The sequence below is a fragment of the Syngnathoides biaculeatus genome, chromosome 17, assembly GCF_019802595.1.
Source record: "Syngnathoides biaculeatus isolate LvHL_M chromosome 17, ASM1980259v1, whole genome shotgun sequence".
Taxonomy (NCBI): Eukaryota; Metazoa; Chordata; class Actinopteri; order Syngnathiformes; family Syngnathidae; genus Syngnathoides; species Syngnathoides biaculeatus.
This window is the reverse complement of record NC_084656.1, coordinates 22,909,956-22,927,590: the sequence shown is the minus strand read 5'-3', so window position 1 is coordinate 22,927,590 and position 17,635 is coordinate 22,909,956. Positions and strand designations below refer to the sequence as shown.

At 46.5% G+C, this 17,635-nt stretch overlaps 2 protein-coding genes across 2 annotated transcripts; both read left to right on the top strand.

Moving 5' to 3' along the window:
• The first annotated feature begins 831 nt into the window (after positions 1-831).
• On the top strand, positions 832-8,715 carry taok3b (TAO kinase 3b). The gene is made up of 8 exons (XM_061802066.1): positions 832-1,052; positions 2,326-2,562; positions 3,731-3,859; positions 4,787-4,990; positions 5,065-5,304; positions 5,523-5,735; positions 6,437-6,619; positions 6,697-8,715. The coding sequence occupies exons 2-8, from the start codon at positions 2,377-2,379 to the stop codon at positions 6,859-6,861; spliced, it is 1,320 nt and encodes a 439-aa protein (XP_061658050.1). The 5' UTR covers positions 832-1,052; positions 2,326-2,376; the 3' UTR covers positions 6,862-8,715.
• A 6,381-nt stretch (positions 8,716-15,096) lies between these two features.
• On the top strand, positions 15,097-16,861 carry m17 (IL-6 subfamily cytokine M17). Its single transcript, XM_061801719.1, has 3 exons — positions 15,097-15,300; positions 16,029-16,171; positions 16,246-16,861. Exons 1-3 carry the CDS (start codon positions 15,102-15,104, stop codon positions 16,702-16,704), a joined length of 801 nt encoding a protein of 266 aa, XP_061657703.1. The 5' UTR covers positions 15,097-15,101; the 3' UTR covers positions 16,705-16,861.
• The last annotated feature ends 774 nt before the right edge of the window (positions 16,862-17,635 follow it).

The following is a 17,635-nucleotide window of genomic DNA, read 5'->3' as shown; positions in this document are numbered from 1 at the left end:
GAGCTACCTACAACCTATGACGCGTAACTAGCCCATTAAGCTAACCAGCTAATTCGCTACGTAGCAAATGAGCCGCCCACGAACAAACCCCACTTCTACCTCCAACTCATCTACTGTACTTCATTAACCATCTGTAGTACTGAAGAGCGCCGTAGTAAATTCCGGTGTCTCTTTAAGAGAAGGGGGAGTGTAAAGCGGTGCACACGCACACACAAAAAAGAGAGAGAGAGAGGAGAGAGAGGAGAGAGAGAGAGAGGAAGAAGAAGAGATGAATCGAAGGCACGAGAAGCACGTACGATGGGCAAGTGCGCCGTAAATGTAGGCCAGCCATCGGAGCGGGCGGCTCGGCCAGCATGTCCGGACTGGCCTCTCGTCAGCGGGCCGTCGCCGTCCTCCAGCCGAGCGCGGCAGCCGTCACCCGGGGAAAGCCTCGCTCCTCTGCGGCCTCACTAAATTACGCGGCCCCCTTTCCGCGATTATCAAGGGTAGGCATTGCGTAAGTGCCGCCCCCGTCCCGCATTGCTTTTATTTCTATTACTTTTATTTGTCGTTCACCCCGCCCCCTCCTCCACGGCTTTCGTGGAGAACCGCTTTCGTGTTGCGTTCACGGGCCCGAGGATGCCCTGTCCCCGGCCCCCGAAAAGGACTCGCGGTGCAGGATGCGCGTGAGGCCGGCGGCGGACGTGTGCTGCATTCACGGACGTCGGACACACCACGAGCGAGAGCGAGAGCGAGAGCGAGAGCGAGCCTGCCGCGGGGAACCGGCGGCGGCGGCGGCAGCGGCGGCGGCAGCGGCGGCGGCGGCGGCGGCGGCGGCGGCGGCGGCGGCTCCTCCTCCTCCTCCTCCTCCTCCTCCTTCTCCTCCTCCTCCTCCTCCTCCTCTGCTCCTCCTCGTCCCCCCTCCGCGCCGCAGGAGCATGCTGCCGGCGTGAAGAAGGGATGAGGCCGCGGACGGGGACTCCAGCGGGCCACAGCTCCGGCCTCCTTCTCACCGACGCCGCTGCAGGGGCCGCGAACGCCACACCGTCACCGTCATCGCATCAGCATCTTTGGTACCTTTTCCGCTCATTTTTTTTTATTTTATTTTTTTTTGGACGAGCCCAGTTGCGCGAAATAGGCAAAAAAAATATATATATATAAAAAGTGTAATGCGCGTGCATGTGCGTGTGTGAAAGGGGAGGAGGGAGAGGAGGAGGGGGCGCGCACGCACCGCGCTATGCCATGACTACATCCATCCGTAGTCATGGTAACCACATCTTGTTAATGGATGTCATTTTTCCCTCCTCCTCCTCCTCATCCTTCGTGCTCTTCATCACCTTAAAAAATGTTCTACTCACCCTGTTAATAAAAAAAGACATTGTATGTCATGAACATTTTCACCGCGATTTTGACCTGTGATAACAATGCAACTGAATTGGGAAAAAAAATGGAATTTAAGATGAACAATAGAAAGTCAAATTTGGCAAATATGTGCACACCCTATAATAACCACACTTACCCAATCACATTCAAAGTGATATGAAATATGGTTTATCACACATCTGCCACCATTCAAAGTGCTTCCCGATGTGGTTTTAGTAGGCTTCACTTGACATATTTTGCTTTTGTGAACTGGTCATAATTCCCTCGATCTTGACTAAAAACAGCCCTCAATAAAATGAGAATGTTCTAGTGGGCTTTTCCTGACTTTGTTTTGTTTCTAGCACCGGCCTGACGATTTTGTGCTAACACTGATTGCTATTTGGAACTGGTCATAATTCCTTCTATCGTGACTAAAAAACAGCCCCAAATAAAATTAAAATGTTCTCGTAGGCTTTTCCTGACCTTGTTTTGTTTTCTTTCTAGCACCGGCCTGACGATTTTGTGCTAACACTGATTGCTATTTGGAACTGCTCATAATTCCTTCTATCGTGACTAAAAAACAGCCCCAAATACAATTAAAATGTTCTCGTAGGCTTTTCCTGACCTTGTTTTGTTTTCTTTCTAGCACCGGCCTGACGATTTTATGCTAGCTGACTCTGACTGCTATCTGGAACTGTTCATAATTCCTTCAACACTGACTAAAGCTCAGGTTTCATGTGAACAAAAAGAGCTTTGATTAAAGCTCAGGTGTACTCGAAGCCTATATCAAATTTTTCATTTTTCATACGCAGCTGACTTTGGAACTGTTTATAATTATTCCCTCCACCCTGACCAAGGTCGCAATGCATGATGCTTCACCGTCTTGTGTTAGCAAGAATCCTGGTTCATCCGTCCATTTTCCACCCGCCTATCCTCACAGGGGTAAAAAGATGCGGTCCCGGTGTGGTCTTATTTCTTTGCCAGGTCATCGGGTAGATCCAGGAGCATGAGCAGAACTCTGAGCTGCGGGAGCAGATGTCTGGCTACAAGCGCATGCGGCGGCAGCACCAGAAGCAGCTGATCGCCCTGGAGAACAGGCTCAAGGCCGAGATGGACGAGCACCGGCTGAGGCTGCACAAGGAGCTGGAGACGCAGGCCAACGACACTTACGTGGAGCTGGAGAGGCTGGCCAAGCGCCACGCCGCTCAGACCGACAAAGAGGTGCGCCCGAATTTCCCCCCAAAAAAGTCACAATTCCTTCAACGGCGACCGCTTTCAAAGCAGAGCGACGCGTTTTACAGGCCCTTCAAGGGCATTTTTAACCTTTGACCTAGCCAGGAAAAAAAAAACCTCGGTGGGATTCGAAATGTCATCATTTGCGAGAAGGTTCCGGTCAGGACGGGACCAGGCAAAAAAACAAAAAAAAAACCCATTCAGACGAGCAAAGCGGCAGTCTTCTTTACGCCATCCGAAGTTTCAGAACATTTGCCTCCAGAGCCCGACGGTTCTGAAAGTCCTCGAAAAGGGTTCAGTGAGCCCAAATCCTCCAGTTTGAGCTGCTGGGCAAGGGTGTGGGCATATTTCAAAGAACGCTTCGCCCATCCCCCGGCGACAGTGGGAGCGCACCGCCTCCCAAAAACTCTTCTTCTCGCCTTCCTTCCGTTCTGGAGGACTCAGCGGTAGAACCGCTCGGTTGGTTTCGACCACAAACTTCAGTTTCCGACCAAAAAGTGGAGAAAACGACAAAAAAACGCCTCAAGCAGAAAAGTCACTTTGACGGATAGTTCTCGCTTTTGTCACACCTCAAACTCTTCAAATGATTTATTCGGAGATGATCAATCAAGAGGCGGCACGGTGGCTCAGCTTGAAAGCGTTGGCCTCACAGTTCTGGGCTCCCGGGTTCCATCCCGGACCCGCCTGCGTGGAGTTTGCATGTTCTCCCCGTCCGTGCCTGCGCGGGTTTCCTCCCACACCCCAAAAATTGCCCCGTTGGTGTGATTGGGATTGGCTGTTTGTCTCCACGTGACGACCAGCCCGCCTCCTGCCCGTTGACAGCTGCGGCCCTTGTGAGGATAAGCGGCTAAGGAAATGGATGGCTAATCCATGAAGAAAAAATGCGCTGCTTGCAACGCCGACTAGGCACATAGCTCAAGTTGAGCGTCAATGATTTTGTTTTTTTTCGGCTTTCCTTCTCCAAATCACAAGTCACAATTTCCCATGATCGCGATACATATTTCCCGTCTACAGGAATCTGTTAGTCATTACGCTGCTTTCCAAACTTGAAAATGGCCAAGACGGGCCTTGAAAAACCGATCTTGACGCGTATATCCGTCGGGTGGCATCGAACAGCCCGATTCCGCGGCGGCGAACGATCTGGTTTCCCTCCCAGATGAAGTCGGTGTGTGGCGAGGAGAGGAGGATCCAGCAGCAGATTGTGGCTCAGCAGAAGAAGGAGCTGACGGCCTTCCTGGAGAACCAGAAGAAAGAGTACCGACTCTGCAAGGACAAAATCAAAGAGGTCCAAAGACACACGCACTCAACACCTCTTGCGCGTTACAAAAAAAAAAAACAAAAAAAAAAAATTCTCTCACGGTCTGAAATATTTGTGGCGTTTTCAGCATTATTTGGAAACGCATTTATTTGATTTTTTTTTTAAACCCCTCGAAAACGCCTAAGAATGATGTCGTTTATGATCAAGATTTGTTTAAATTTGTTAAAATAAAGAGCAAAAAAAAAAAAAAAAAAATTTGCCATGTTTTCATGGTGAGGAACGAATCGAACAGATTTTCCAACGAAGCGATGACGTACGGAAAATGTGACGCTGCATAAATATTTTGCTTTTGTCAATAATTGGTTATTTAATCGTATTCAACTTTATGATATATTATAACATTACGAGTGAATCGTTTATTCATTCATCGTATTTTGTTTGTTGTTAAAATAAATATGTGGCCTGTTTGTTAATTATTTAGAAAGTAATTTATGTCATTGGATAAATGGTGATCTGATTCACGATTGTAACATCAATTAATATGAGTAAAATAATATATATATTTTTTAAATATAATAAGATAATAATGTTGTATTTATGTCAATGTAAATCATTGACTAATTTACCATCATGAAAATTAAAAAGTAAAAAAACACGGATACACTGGTTAATATCTCTATTGCGTTTTCCCAGTTTGTCATATTACGATACGTCATTGGCATAGATGGATGAACAACAACAACAACAAAAAAAATAAATAAAAATAAAAACAAATCTCGTACATGTATCAAATTAGTCTGATCCAAAAGTCGTCCCATCCCAATAAACACAAATTGCTCGGCAAGGTGGCGAACTTGACAGCGTAGCGTATTTTAGACAAGGCTATGGATTGCGCCACAAGACGGCGCCGGCGTGCCACCGCGTCCGACGTAGCGCCTTGCGCCGGATTCGCAGGAGGTGAGCGAGGACCCGTGCGCCGGCAAGGAGGAGAAGCAGGAGCGCCTGTCGCGCCACAAGGAGACGCTCCAGCGCTCGCAGGCCGAGGACGAGGCCGAGCTGCTGGCCCAGCAGCGGCGGGTCTACGAACGCAGCTGCCGCGCGCTCAAGCGCCGAAGTCTGCTCAGGAAGCACGACTTCGAACAGGAGCAGCTCCGAGAGGTGGGAAAAGACAGATTCGGTTTTCCGGGCGCTCTTCTGTCTGCCGCGCCCGTGAATGGCTGTCGCCGCTCCAGGAGCTGAACAAGAAGAGGAGCCAGAAGGAGATGGAGCAGGCCCTGCAGATCCGCCAGGACGAGGCCACGCAGGCGCTGGAGCGCCGGCAGCTGCGAGCGCTCCACAAGCTGCGCGACGAGCTGCTGCGGCTGCAGCACCGCACCGAGCTGGACAACCAGGACGAGTACAACGGACGGCGCCAGCGCGAGCTGACGCGCAAACACGCGCTGGAGCACCGGCGCCAGCCCCGAGACCTCAAGGTGACCGCATATTTCGTACAAATGCGCATGGGAAATAGCTCAAAAGTGCTCCGATGCACGAGACAACGAAGGATGAAAAAAAATTCCATGTTACAGCAGTAAGCGGTCGGTACAAATGACGTCAAACGCTGACGTTTGTACGTTTGGGCCGTTCGTGGTGGCGTTTTGCGTGCGAAATGTGCAAAAGTTTGTCGTTTGAGGTGCGGCTTCCTCCTCAGGCGCTGGAGCTGCAGATCAAGAAGCAGTTCCAGGACACCTGCAAGGTCCAGAACAAGCAGTACAAAGCCCTGCGCACCCACCAGCTGGAGGTCTCGCCCAAAGCCGACCACAAGAGCCTCCTCAAGGGCCTCAAGGAGGAGCGGACCCGCAAGTTGGCCGTGCTGGCCGAGCAGTACGAGCGCTCCATCAACCAGATGACGGCCTCGCAAGCGGTGCGCCGCCCCGCCCGACTCGCCCGTGATCTCGCTTCTCTCGGCCCCCCGCCTTCGGATACCGGGGGAAACTTACTACTTCGGTTTAGCTTTCACGCTAACACACTGTGGAAAATGGCGTGAATTGGGCTCTTGACCTCGCCGTGCATGTATTCGTTATTTTCTGCAAAAAAAAAAAGAGGAGTTGTAACCGTCCCCACATACAGTAAAGTGGAGCCTCGCTCGTCGCAGTGGTCCAGGAATTGCTCCCGTACTCCCAAAAGTCTCGAGTATACTGCCGATAATTGTTGTCCGGGCAGCTTCGCCTTCTAAAAGAACATTTACACACATTTCTTTTTAATGAAACAAAAATATACACAAGATGGTGAATTGGCAGGCGCCCAAGCAGGCGGCGGTACACTGGATACCCGCATGTGTGTGATTTCGTTGTTACAAAACACACTGCAAACATTTTTTTTGGGGGGGGGGGGGGGAATGGAACACATTAGTGGCTTTTCAATTCATTTGGAGGGGGGAAGATGATTTGAGACATGAATGTTGAATGTGGGAATCACCCGTCGTCATGAACGTTTGGAAGCATTTTTTGAGGCGCGTAATTCACTTTTGAAGTGGCTCGTTCTTGCTGCACGGCACGTTGGTTTCCGAAGGTTCCCTCGGCTGCCATCGGCGGAAATTGACGCCTTTTGTTTCGGGGTGTCCAGATGAGGCTGGAGGCCGAGCAGGAGTCGGAGTGCGAGGCCCTGAAGCAGCAGCTGAAGCAGGAGATGGAGCTCCTGGACGCCTACCAGACCAAGACCAGGTCCCAGATGGACAGCCAGCACGAGCGGGAGCTGCAGAAACTGGAGCAGAAGGTCTCGGTGCGCAGGGCCCACCTGGAGCAGAAGGTAGCCGCCGGCCCCGACCCGACCCCCAATTTGCCGGCTCAAAACGTCAAAACGCGGACGACTTGTGGCGTGCGCAGATGGAGGAGGAGCTGTCGGCTCTGCAGAAGGATCGCAGCGAGAGGATCAAAACGCTGCTGGAGCGTCAGGAGCGAGAGATTTTGGCCTTCGACAGCGAGACTCGCGTCCTGGGCTTCGGGAGCTTGGGCTCTCTGGACTTCTTCCCCAAAGACGACAACAGATGAGAGCCCACCGCCGGCCGGCCGGCCGACCGACCGACCGACCTTTCCTTTCCTTTCCTTTCCTTTCCTTTCTTTTTTTTTGTGGGTTGGGGGTGGGGGGGGGGGCGTCGGAGAACTCCTTTGGAGGCCAGAATCTGCTCCCATCTTCTCGGCGGGATTCGGACTCCTCCTCCTCCTCCTCCTCCTCCTCCTCTTCCTCTTCCTCCTCTCTCTTTTTGGTATGACGTGAAATCATTCAGGAAATTTTTTTGCTAAAATGGGCACTTTGATATGTTTCCGTAGAACTTTGTCGTCTGCGTGTGTGTGTGTGTGTGTGTGTGTGTGTCGAACAGGGGTGGGCAAAGTACGGCCCGGGGGTCGCCCGGGCCAACTCTGTTCTTTTACACTTCCGAAATATATATTTTTTTGCATTCTTGTAACGTTTCCCTGCAGCAATCGGTTAGTCCACGTTTTAGATTCATTTTCCTCAAATAGTCGGTTAATTGATTTATTCTAGATGATTTCAAAATATATATCTTTTTAGTAGAAGATTTTAATAATATGTATCTTTAGCTGTTTGGTTATTTTGTAAAAAAAAAAAAAAAAAAAGAATTCAGTGAATAACGGTGAAAGGTATATGCTAAAATATTTATTTGAATTATGTTAAAATTTACAATCAGTCCACGAAGCAGTAATTCAATTGCGTCAATGAAGACGTTTAGAAGGTAATATTTTGTTTTATATATACATATTTAACATTCCAAAAATATTTCATGAAATCTTAATTCCATTTACATGAATTCTAAATACATAAATGTAGTATCGATCAATGAAACAATTTGATGTCATTTTCCTCCACGTGGTTGTTTTCCCATTTTGAAAGTCAAATATGGCCCGTATTGGGTTAATTTCTTATCGCATTTTGCGGATACGAGCGACTTGACTTCTGAGTTTTCGGCAGGCAGATTTTTTTTTTTTTTTTGTGTATGCGACAATTGATTTTACTTAACGGAGAACAAAGCGAATAAAACGTTTCGTATTTGGCGCCACCGAATCGCTTTGCGTCGAGGGGCTCTGTTAGCTTCGTGCTAACGCATACTGGGAAACGCCACTGACAGGCTAACAGTAAGCGTCGGCGTCTCGGTATTATGACGCGGAACTTGCGATTGTCTTCGTGTTTTTCCATCGGCACGTTGGTACGAAACTGCCCCCGTGTGCGCAAGGCACAATGCCACCCCCCTCCCTCCCTCCCAGATTTCAAAAATGTTGTTTTTTTTTTTTTTTTTAGGTTAAACGGATTTCTGGCCTTCGTATTGTTTGAAATGTCAAGTGCGCAAACGTCGCCCAGTCGTACGATTTGGGAGGCAAAATGGCGACGGCACCAACGTTGACTTCTTACTTCGTCCTTTTTTTTTGGGGGGGGTTCCTTTTGAAGCAAAATTTGGCCCTCGTGCACAAAACGTTTGCCCACCTCTGACGTGGAGGAGCGACATTGTGGAATGTCAGATGCTCCTCCTCTTGTCTGTCCTCCTCTCATTTCTCCTGTCCTTCTCCTTCTTCCCCTCCTCATCGTCATCCTCCTCTTCCTTCTCCTCCTCCTCCTTCTCTCTTTCTGTTTCTCCTCCTCCTCCTCCTCTCCTTCTTTTTATGCTTCTCTTCCTACCTGTCCTTCTCCTCTTTCTTCTTCTCCTCCTCCTCCTCCTCCTCCTTCTTCTTCTCTTCTTCTCTTTCTTCTCCACTTTTCTGTCCTTCTTTTTCTTCTTCTCCTTCCTCCTATGCTGTATCCTGTCCTTCTCCTCCTTCTTCTTCTCTGGTCCCCCTCTCCTTTCTTCTTCCTCTCCTTCCTCCTGTCCTCCTCCTTCTTCTTCTTCTCTTCTTCTTCTTCTTCTTCTTCTTCTTCTTGTCTGTCCTCCTCTCATTTCTCCTGTCCTTCTCCTTCTTCTTCTCTGTCCTCCTCTTCTCCTCCTCCTCCTCCTCTCCTCCTCCTCCTCTCTTCTTCTTCTCTTCTTCTTCTTGTCTGTCCTCCTCTCATTTCTCCTGTCCTTCTTCTTCTTCCCCTCCTCATCCTCATCCTCCTCTTCCTTCTCCTCCTCCTCCTCCTCCTTCTTCTCTTTGTGTTTCTTCTCCTCCTCCTCCTCCTTCTTTTTATGCTTCTCTTCCTACCTGTCCTTCTCCTCTTTCTTCTTCTCTCCCTTCTCCTTCCTCCTGTCCTTCTCCTTCTTCTTCTCTGTCCTCCTCTTCTCCTCCTCCTCCTCCTCCTCCTCCTTCTTCTTCTTCTTCTTCTCCTCCACTTTTCTGTCCTTCTTTTTCTTCTTCTCCTTCCTCCTATGCTGTATCCTGTCCTTCTCCTCCTTCTTCTTCTCTGGTCCCCCTCTCCTTTCTTCTTCCTCTCCTTCCTCCTGTCCTCCTCCTTCTCCTTCTTCTCATCATCTTGTTCTATTCCTCCTTCTCCTTCCTCCTCTCCTTTCTCCTGTCTTTTTCCTCCTTCTTCTCAGTCCTCCCCGCCTCCTCCTCCTCCTCCTCCTCCTCCTCTTCTTCTTCTTCTTCTTCTCCTACTTCCCCTCCTCCTCTCCTCCTCCCCTTTCTCCCCGCCTTCTCCTCCTTCTTCTTCTTCCCTTCCTCCTCCTCTTCCTACTCCTCCTCCCTTCTCCCCCCCCCCCTTCTCCGCGTCAAGCCGCTTTCCTCGCGCTCTTTCTCCTCGTTTTCGTTTTTTTTGTTTTGTTTTTTTTTCGCGGCCGTCGGTCACGGCTCCTCCCATTGCATGCACTTTATTAGGGACACGCGACGCACGGCCGAGTTTGTAAATAAAGCGTCGGTCGGCATCTTAGGTTGCGAGCCCAAAACCCCACCCCATGAGCTACGACAGGTTCACATTTGCCTTTCTTTCGGTTGTCGTGCCTTTTTGTTTTGAATTCCTTTTTTTTTTTTTTTTTTAAATCATTTTTATTGATTTGTTCATCAGACTTGTTGTACATGACCAATGGTGAGAATCGTGCTGTTTTTTGATATGAATATTTGTACGTGAGTGTATAGCTAGAACACGGCCACCGGCAGCGGGGTCTATTTACTCACGGATGACGGAGCTTACGATTTTTTTATCGCTATCGTGTAGTTGTGACAGATTGTATCATAACAATGGACGGAATTACACGCACGCACGCACGCACGCACGGGCGGCTTTGTTCGCGGATTCTTCACAAAGGTTGCAGAAGTCCATTTTCTGAGCGGTTCAAGGAGTTGGACACTTTTCATGGGATTGAACTTTATAGCACATGCGTTGAAATACCCGCAAATTCCAAATGATTTTTACAAAAGTAGTTTCATATTTGCAACTTTTTTCTTTTGTAAAAAAGAAATTGAAATGTGTTCATGATTTATATATTTTTATCTATTTAATGTATCAATGATTTTGATGTAATGTATTTATAAATGACCTGTCTATAAATAATTATTCTTTATTTAGAATGGATGCAAAAGCCCTCTTAAAATATATTACAATTAAAATATAAATAATGTTCCAACTGATTAGAATGTAACAAATACAAATTAATATCTTTTATTTCAACAAATTGATATTTTAAGGCATTTAGTGTTTTGGCCCAAAAAGGTTAAAAAAAAAAAAAAAGCACTCATTGAAATACTTGGAAAATCCAACTTAAATTTTTGAAAATCAATATTTTTTGTAGTTTTTATTTTTAAATTTGATTAGAATTAATTTCATCAACTATATCCAATTTGTGCACTTAGAGTATTCTTGTACAAAATTATAATCCTCCAAAATAGATTTTAATCCTACAAATTAAAGCCCCTCAAACAAAGTTATAAGAGAATAAATGTATATAATATCAATGACACGTGTATGAGAAAAATGGAAAAATGGGCCAAATAATTATACAAATCGTTTTCATTCACTATGTTAAATTATGACAGATGTGACAGCGTATAGAAAAAATAAATTCTAATTTCACTAGAAATGTTCTGGACCCCCCCACCCACCCACCAATTTTTCATTTCTTTTTAGTTTATTTTTTGTGTGTACTTTAATCTGCTAACTTTTTGGGTGTCCAACCCTGACCAATCACATGGCTTCCCAAAAATATGCAAGAAAAGTCTAGGCTGCGCTTCTGTTTTCATCAAGAATGTATGTTGATTTTAAAAAGAAAAGAAAAGAAAAAGAAAAATCGATAAATAAATCGTATTACAAGTGCGCAGTGACGTGAAGATTGTGTAAAAATTGAAATGATTCGGCGTTTACTCCCATGGAAAGTTTCCAAGTAGTGTTGCAACCTTGGCAGTTACAAATTTCTGCGTTGGTTGTGTGCTGAGGGCCCGATTGACGCCATTTTTGCCATAAAAAAAAAAAAAAGTTGATTGAACACGTTGCACAATTTGCATTTTTTAAGAGCGAATGGAAGAAGTAATTGTGTGGCGCTTCATTTCTGAAGTCAACAAATTAGCTTACAAGAGCCCACGCTAAAATGTATTGTCAATTCCGGCCTACAGAGCGCACCCGATTATAAGCCTCACCCACTACATTTGGAAAGGAAATAACATTTGGTACATGCAGAAGCCGTACCTGTGTCAAAGCCCACCGAGACGCGGCAGAAACACGCTAGCGGGGCGCTAACAGGGCCGGTTAAGAAAAAAAAAAAAAAAACCACGGTAAAAATCACTGAGATGCAACAGTATCACAGCAGCAACACGCTAGCAGAGTCCTAACGCTAGCACAGCTCTACCAGGGCCAGTCAAAAAAAAAAAAAAAACAAAAAAAAACATACCGGTAAAAGTCACTTCCTCGGCACATATATTCCACCGGTCTCCCTTCTACTTTTTCCGCTCGAGCGCCACCTTGTGGCCGTAAGAAACTTGCACAAATTAACCGCACCGCCGCATAAGCCGCAGGGTTTAAAACCGTCCGAAAAAAGTCGCGACTTCTAGGCCGGAAATGACGGTATTTAAAAATGAAAAATTAAAAGAGCCCTGAGGACGAGAGTGGCTTCACGCTAAATCTGGAGGAAGTTTTATGGCTGCGATCAAATCTGAGCGCAGTCGTGAAAGAAAAGAACTCAACCAGGATTCCGGAAAACCTTGCGCGCAGTCGAGGTCCGAGTGGAAACGGGCGACCGGATCTCGATCTGATTTCATTTCATTTCAAAAAGCATCATAATTACGGAGAAAAAAAGAAAAGAGAAAGTTCCTTGGAACATCTCATCCACGTGAAGGGAAACTCGCAAAGATGACAAAAAACTTGGTCGGCGCACATATTTCATGAAAGATGAGAAATGATGCACCCGTTATGTCGGAGCCATCCGTTCGGCGAGGTCGGCCCGGTGTTGCGCGCGGAACTCGGCAAAAGGCTCGGACTCGGACTGACCGCAAAGGGTCGGAATTCAGAGGTCGGAAAACTTGATGTGGACCACAAGGCGCTTTAGACGTGGCCCAGTCTCAGTCTCAGCGGCTCAACTTACGATTTGAACTGGACTTGATGTGATCGGCTCCACTCGAGTTTGTTGCAAAACCTAAAAACAACAAAAAAGATCTTATCAGAGATGGATTCTTATACTAAATAAAAAAAAAAAAAAAGAATCATAACGTTGAAGGTCATGGAAACGCACCAATCAGAGAGCAGAATAGCCTCTTCATTGATTTTTTTTTTAAAAAAAAAAATTATTTTCCAAATGAGATGATGATGATGATTATGATGTTCCTAGTATGCAGTAAGACCTTTTTATGTGTGACCGAAGCCTTCACAAATCCAAAAAGTTCTACGAGGCCATTAATAATGTCAACGCAAACACAAAAATGAAAGAATTCAAAAATAAAAACAAGGATGGGGGGGGCAGAGGTTAGTTGGGGAACAAGATGACAAGAAAGATTTTTTAATGATGATAATGTGAGTTTCTACAGAAATGTATTTCGTGAGAACATCCCCCCCCCAAAAAAAGAGGACGGACGCATCAAGGGGGGGGGGAACTCTCCGGAACGACCCGGGTCGCAATTTCCTGTGCGGTCGAACAAAATAAAAGACCTGATGTTGACAAACAATTTCATCTCCACTTGTTTGTCATTATACTTTGCTACGATGGCAGAAAATGGTCCTTTTGAATATGTATTTGTTCATCAAATATTATAGTCGGTTACAATCCATAAAACAATCACTAAATATATATATATAATTTTTTTTTATCATGACATACTTTAGAAAACCGTCCATCAAATTTAAAAAGTCTAATCATATATACGTACCTGTTTTGTTCAACAAAACAAATTAAGTTTATAATGTACATTTAAAATAGCACAAAAATGTCAATAGTTAAGCCAGCATTGACGCAAAAAACTTTCAGTTAATTAACATCGCATTATTTAAAATTCAAATAATTCAATGTAAGCAGTTTTTAAATGAATGAAAAAGATCTTTCATGACATGAATTTGGTGCAATGTGAAACTATCAAAGCATATAAAAATAAAAAATATACAGTGTAAAACGTGTCCTTGGGTTATTTAGTTCACAAATAAAGAAAAACAGAAAGACTAAAAATACTATAAATATTTTTTTAAATGTAAATTCAGTTGAATAAAAAATAAAAATGTCAAAAACTATACAAAGCAAAATATTTTTCTTTCAATTAAGAAAGAAGCAAAATAATTATTATTGCAGTAAAAAAAATAATTGTGATTAAAAAGAATTGTTATTTAAAAAAATGAAATGTTTGGCTCGACTGCCCCAGAGATTCACTCAAGAAATTATTAAAATGCAGTTTTTCAATCTTCTGAAACAATATCATTCGTAACGACATTAAAATCTATTTTGTTTTTATTGTCCACGTGATTAAAATAGAAGAACTTTTCATTTCAAGTAATTATGATGATGTGTCAAAGCCACGACGCTATTTCTTGACGTCATGGGGCGCCCCCCCACACCCCCCCCCCCGCTGACGAGGCTGCGATTACACATCAAAACTACAGTAGGATGACGTCATCGATCGCATTCGCAGGCCGCTTCCTCATTGGCCGAGTCTCCACCGAATCGGGGCGCGCCTACGCGACCTCGGCCTGACTGTTCCGTGCCCGCGCCCCCCCCCCCCCCCCCCCCCCCCTCCAAGTCGAAGATTGCAAAAGAACATTTCCGCCGTTTCCTGTCACGGTCAAAATCCAAAATATGAGGAAGATGTTTTGGCTCGCTCGCGCGGTTCTCGTCCTAGAAACGAAATCAAGTTCGAACGTCGACGCGACGTTTGATAAAACAAATTGCGCCAGACGTGTCGCGCATAAACGTTCAACGAAAAAAAAGGTACAATTTCAAGACACGTTTGACAACAAGCACTCAGACAGAATATATCCACAGTTCTTCAAAATGCTTCACAAAAAGGAAAAAAAAGGGGGGAATAATGGTGGGTTTCAAGTTTAAAAAAAAAAAAAGGTGGTGTATTCTTTATCCTCTGCGAAGAGCGGCCAATATTGCTGAAGCAAATGTCCACCAGAGGGAGCAGCACAATATTCAATCAAATCAAGCAAAAGTCTTCACATTTTACTTCATTATGTCACTACAGTATGATTGTTTTTTTTTTTTTAATCAAGTACAATATTTTTTATTATTATTAAAAACATAATAAAACTTTGTCTTTTTTTAGGTGGGGCGTGGTGGAATTTCAGTATTTTTTTTTAATGGGGAAAGAATAATTTTACAGTTTGTGGCTTGACTTATTTTTCGCTTGCATTAAAGTTTAGAATGAAAAATCAAATCAAATAAAGTCCCCCTCACGTCCTCTAGTGGGCGCTGAAACATGCCGACCGTTGCACAGCAAACGTTCCCATTTTTATTCATTCTTTTAAAAAAAATGGACTGTCCATTTTTTTCAACGACTATTGTGTGGTTTACATTTTGGAATATTTACTGCTATATTGTTAATATTATCATTGATATTTACATTTGCTTGAATGGAATACAAACGTTGGATTGGAAATGACTCTTTGAAGTGTGCATTTTGACTAAATAAATAAAGGCATCTTTGATCTTACTCTGATGACGACTGTCGATCAGGAAAGGCCGCCGAGTGTGGCGACATGGAGAGGACGCCCGGACGCGACCCGAACGCCCCTCCGGGCCCGGCGGGCGCGTACGGGCGACGCCCTCGATAAAGTGGCCTTCGAGCGCACGCGCAAAAACACGCAAAAGTCGACATCAGCACCCAGCCGGGGGTGGGGGGCGAAATTCTGGGAAGTCGGGTTGCCTCACCAAAAACTTCCCACGTCACTTCCTGAGATGACAAACGTGCGGTCGGCCGGGAGTTCTTTAAAAAAACTCGAGTCGTCGGAGGCGCGACATGAAGCGACGCCGCAGACGCCGGCGACGTCCGCCCGATCGAGCGCAGCCCCGAAGTCCGGCAGATTGGCGCCGGCTGCCCCCCGCCCGACAATGATCGGGGCCCCGCTTTGGACTCGGCGGATGGACGCGACAACCCGTAAGATTTGTCGCCGTTTTTCAAAGGAAAAACTTCCCTTTTTCTCGTTCTCTCTTTTTGTTGTGTTTTGATGCGAGGCCATTTGGGTTGAAAATGCCCAGAATGTCCTTATCAGATTAACACGCGACACCGAGCTTGCTCATCGTCCCCAATTTAAATATGGAAAATGGCTTGACTCTGATGAGTCCGGATCGTGGCCTCTGCTGGCGGGGGGCCAAGAACATGTAGTGACGTCACGCCCTTTGATGTATTACTATTATCGGGAAGCGCCGGGGTTTCATATTTTGACTGACAAGTCCGGTCAAATAATAAATATATCCATTCATGGGGGAGGGGGGCAAGCACTGTGATTGGAGTTGACTGCCCCCCCCCCCCCGAATCCCCGCTGATCTACTACTCCGTCTTAAAACACAACATACGTGTACTTTACAGAGCACGGGTGTCAAACTCAAGGCCCCGTGGGGTTCATCCCCCCTTGCTCAAGAATTCTTTTGATTAGAAAAAGTCATCTTTTCCTTGCCAATCCATTTAGAACGGCCATCATTCGTTTACAATTTGTGCTGAATCCCTATCCCCACGAGTAACAACGTCAGAGGTTTAATTTGATCCGCGTTACGCACGAAGAAATAGCAAAAAGTGTCTACTGTCCCGCAGGAAGGGGACCTTTAGGAATCCATTGAATGCAGGTGTAGATTGATTGCTAACCGTGCACGTTACCGTTTCTCCAGCATTCCTCGTTCTCCTGCTGCTCCTGCTGCCCACCAATCAGGCGTCTTCCATCAGAAGTGGCCGGTGTTCCGATTCCCTGCAACGGATTTTGAAGCTGACCAGACTGACGCAGAAGGAATCCACCGAGCTCATCCAAACTTACGTGAGTTTCTCTTTGGTGCCGCGTCCGAGGCTTGCTCTCGTTTTCAGAGTTTGGAAATTTTTTTTCGGTTCCAGAAAGCCTCCCAGGGTGACATGTCGGACGTCTTCTGCCGGGCGTCCCTCCACGACGTCCCCGAGCCCGCCATCTCCGGCCTGAAGGTTTCGGAGCGGCTAGAGAGCGTCCTGGACCGCCTCTGCGCCTTCCTGCCCCACCTGAGGCGGGTCTACGACCAGCAGGCGGATCTCCAGGCCCCCGATAGTCCGGTTATGGTCCAACTGGGCCACGTGGGCGAACGCAGTCGGAGTTTGGGGTCTCTGGTGCGGGCCTTGTACCGGGACGCCTTCCCCAACCTTCAGGAGCCCGCCGGGGGGGCCGCTGTCCCGGAACCGCCGGCCCAGAACGTCTTCGGCCAGAAGGTCTACGGATGCGTTCTCCTCAAGACCTACAAGGCGTTCCTGAGCAACGCGGCCCGGGAATTCAGGAGCCTCAAGGGCAAAATGTGCAGAGACAGCAGGATTGTCGAGTCCTCGTGATACCGGGACCACTTCACAGGATCTACGGGACAGCGCACCTATTTATGATTATTTATATTTAATTCATATTTATTACAAAAGTTGTACTGGGACCATGAAATGCACTTTTGTGTCAAAACTGTACGAGGCGGGGTGGAATGCACCGGCCCAATAAACATAAGGGGGTGAAAAAAAAAATGAACCATGTCACTTTATTAGATCAGAGAGCGACTGCAGGTCATTGGTCGGTTTCGCAGGTCAGACACTGGCAGTCATTGGTCACTTTACTCGGTTACTCGTTGGTCATTGGTTGCTTAATTTAGTCATGGATCGTCATGATTAGAATGATTCCAATGATGACGACCGGATCACTTTCAGCAGCAGAATACGACTCATTGATAAACACAAAACAAAACAAAACAAACTTTTTTCTTTTGGGGGGGGGGGGGGGCGGGAGGGGGGTCAATATGGCGCCTGACGGGACTTGGAATGAAAACCGGAAGCGTCTGGAGGCGTCTGCGAGCGCGATGACTCGCGCGGGTGTCGCGGAAACACGTCTGGACGGACGCTCGGCGGTCACAAGCCGTCTGCAACAACAACAACAACAACAACAACAACAACAAGAAGCAGCACGCACGCCTCGCCGGACACCTCATTAGGGACGGCTAGACTGTGACGTCACTACACCAGTCCCCAGGTTGCTTAATGTGTAGAGAAATGGATTTTCGGGGGGATGAAATCCACTAATACAGTACCGACGAATCCACTTGGTGTTCTTGGTTTTCGTCTGGATCGAGTGAATGTAGCGAATAAAGTGTCCCGCGCGTCTCGCGAACTGGGTCATAGATTGCAGGCGTTCCGTAACAAGCCCGGCAGAACCCTTGTGGATCACAAGCTGTCTGGAAACTGGAAGTCGGCTCAGCCAAGTTCCCTTTATGAACGACTCGGCTGT

Excerpts from the sequence above, each read along its gene's own strand:
- m17 (XM_061801719.1), top strand. The coding sequence starts at position 15,102 with ATGACAAACGTGCGGTCGGCCGGGAGTTCTTTAAAAAAACTCGAGTCG. Across the intron at positions 15,301-16,028 it reads GCGGATGGACGCGACAACCC|CATTCCTCGTTCTCCTGCTG; the intron begins GTAAGATTTGTC and ends CCGTTTCTCCAG. Across the intron at positions 16,172-16,245 it reads CCGAGCTCATCCAAACTTAC|AAAGCCTCCCAGGGTGACAT; the intron begins GTGAGTTTCTCT and ends TTTCGGTTCCAG.
- taok3b (XM_061802066.1), top strand. The coding sequence starts at position 2,377 with ATGTCTGGCTACAAGCGCATGCGGCGGCAGCACCAGAAGCAGCTGATC. Across the intron at positions 5,736-6,436 it reads AGATGACGGCCTCGCAAGCG|ATGAGGCTGGAGGCCGAGCA; the intron begins GTGCGCCGCCCC and ends CGGGGTGTCCAG. Across the intron at positions 6,620-6,696 it reads GGGCCCACCTGGAGCAGAAG|ATGGAGGAGGAGCTGTCGGC; the intron begins GTAGCCGCCGGC and ends TGGCGTGCGCAG.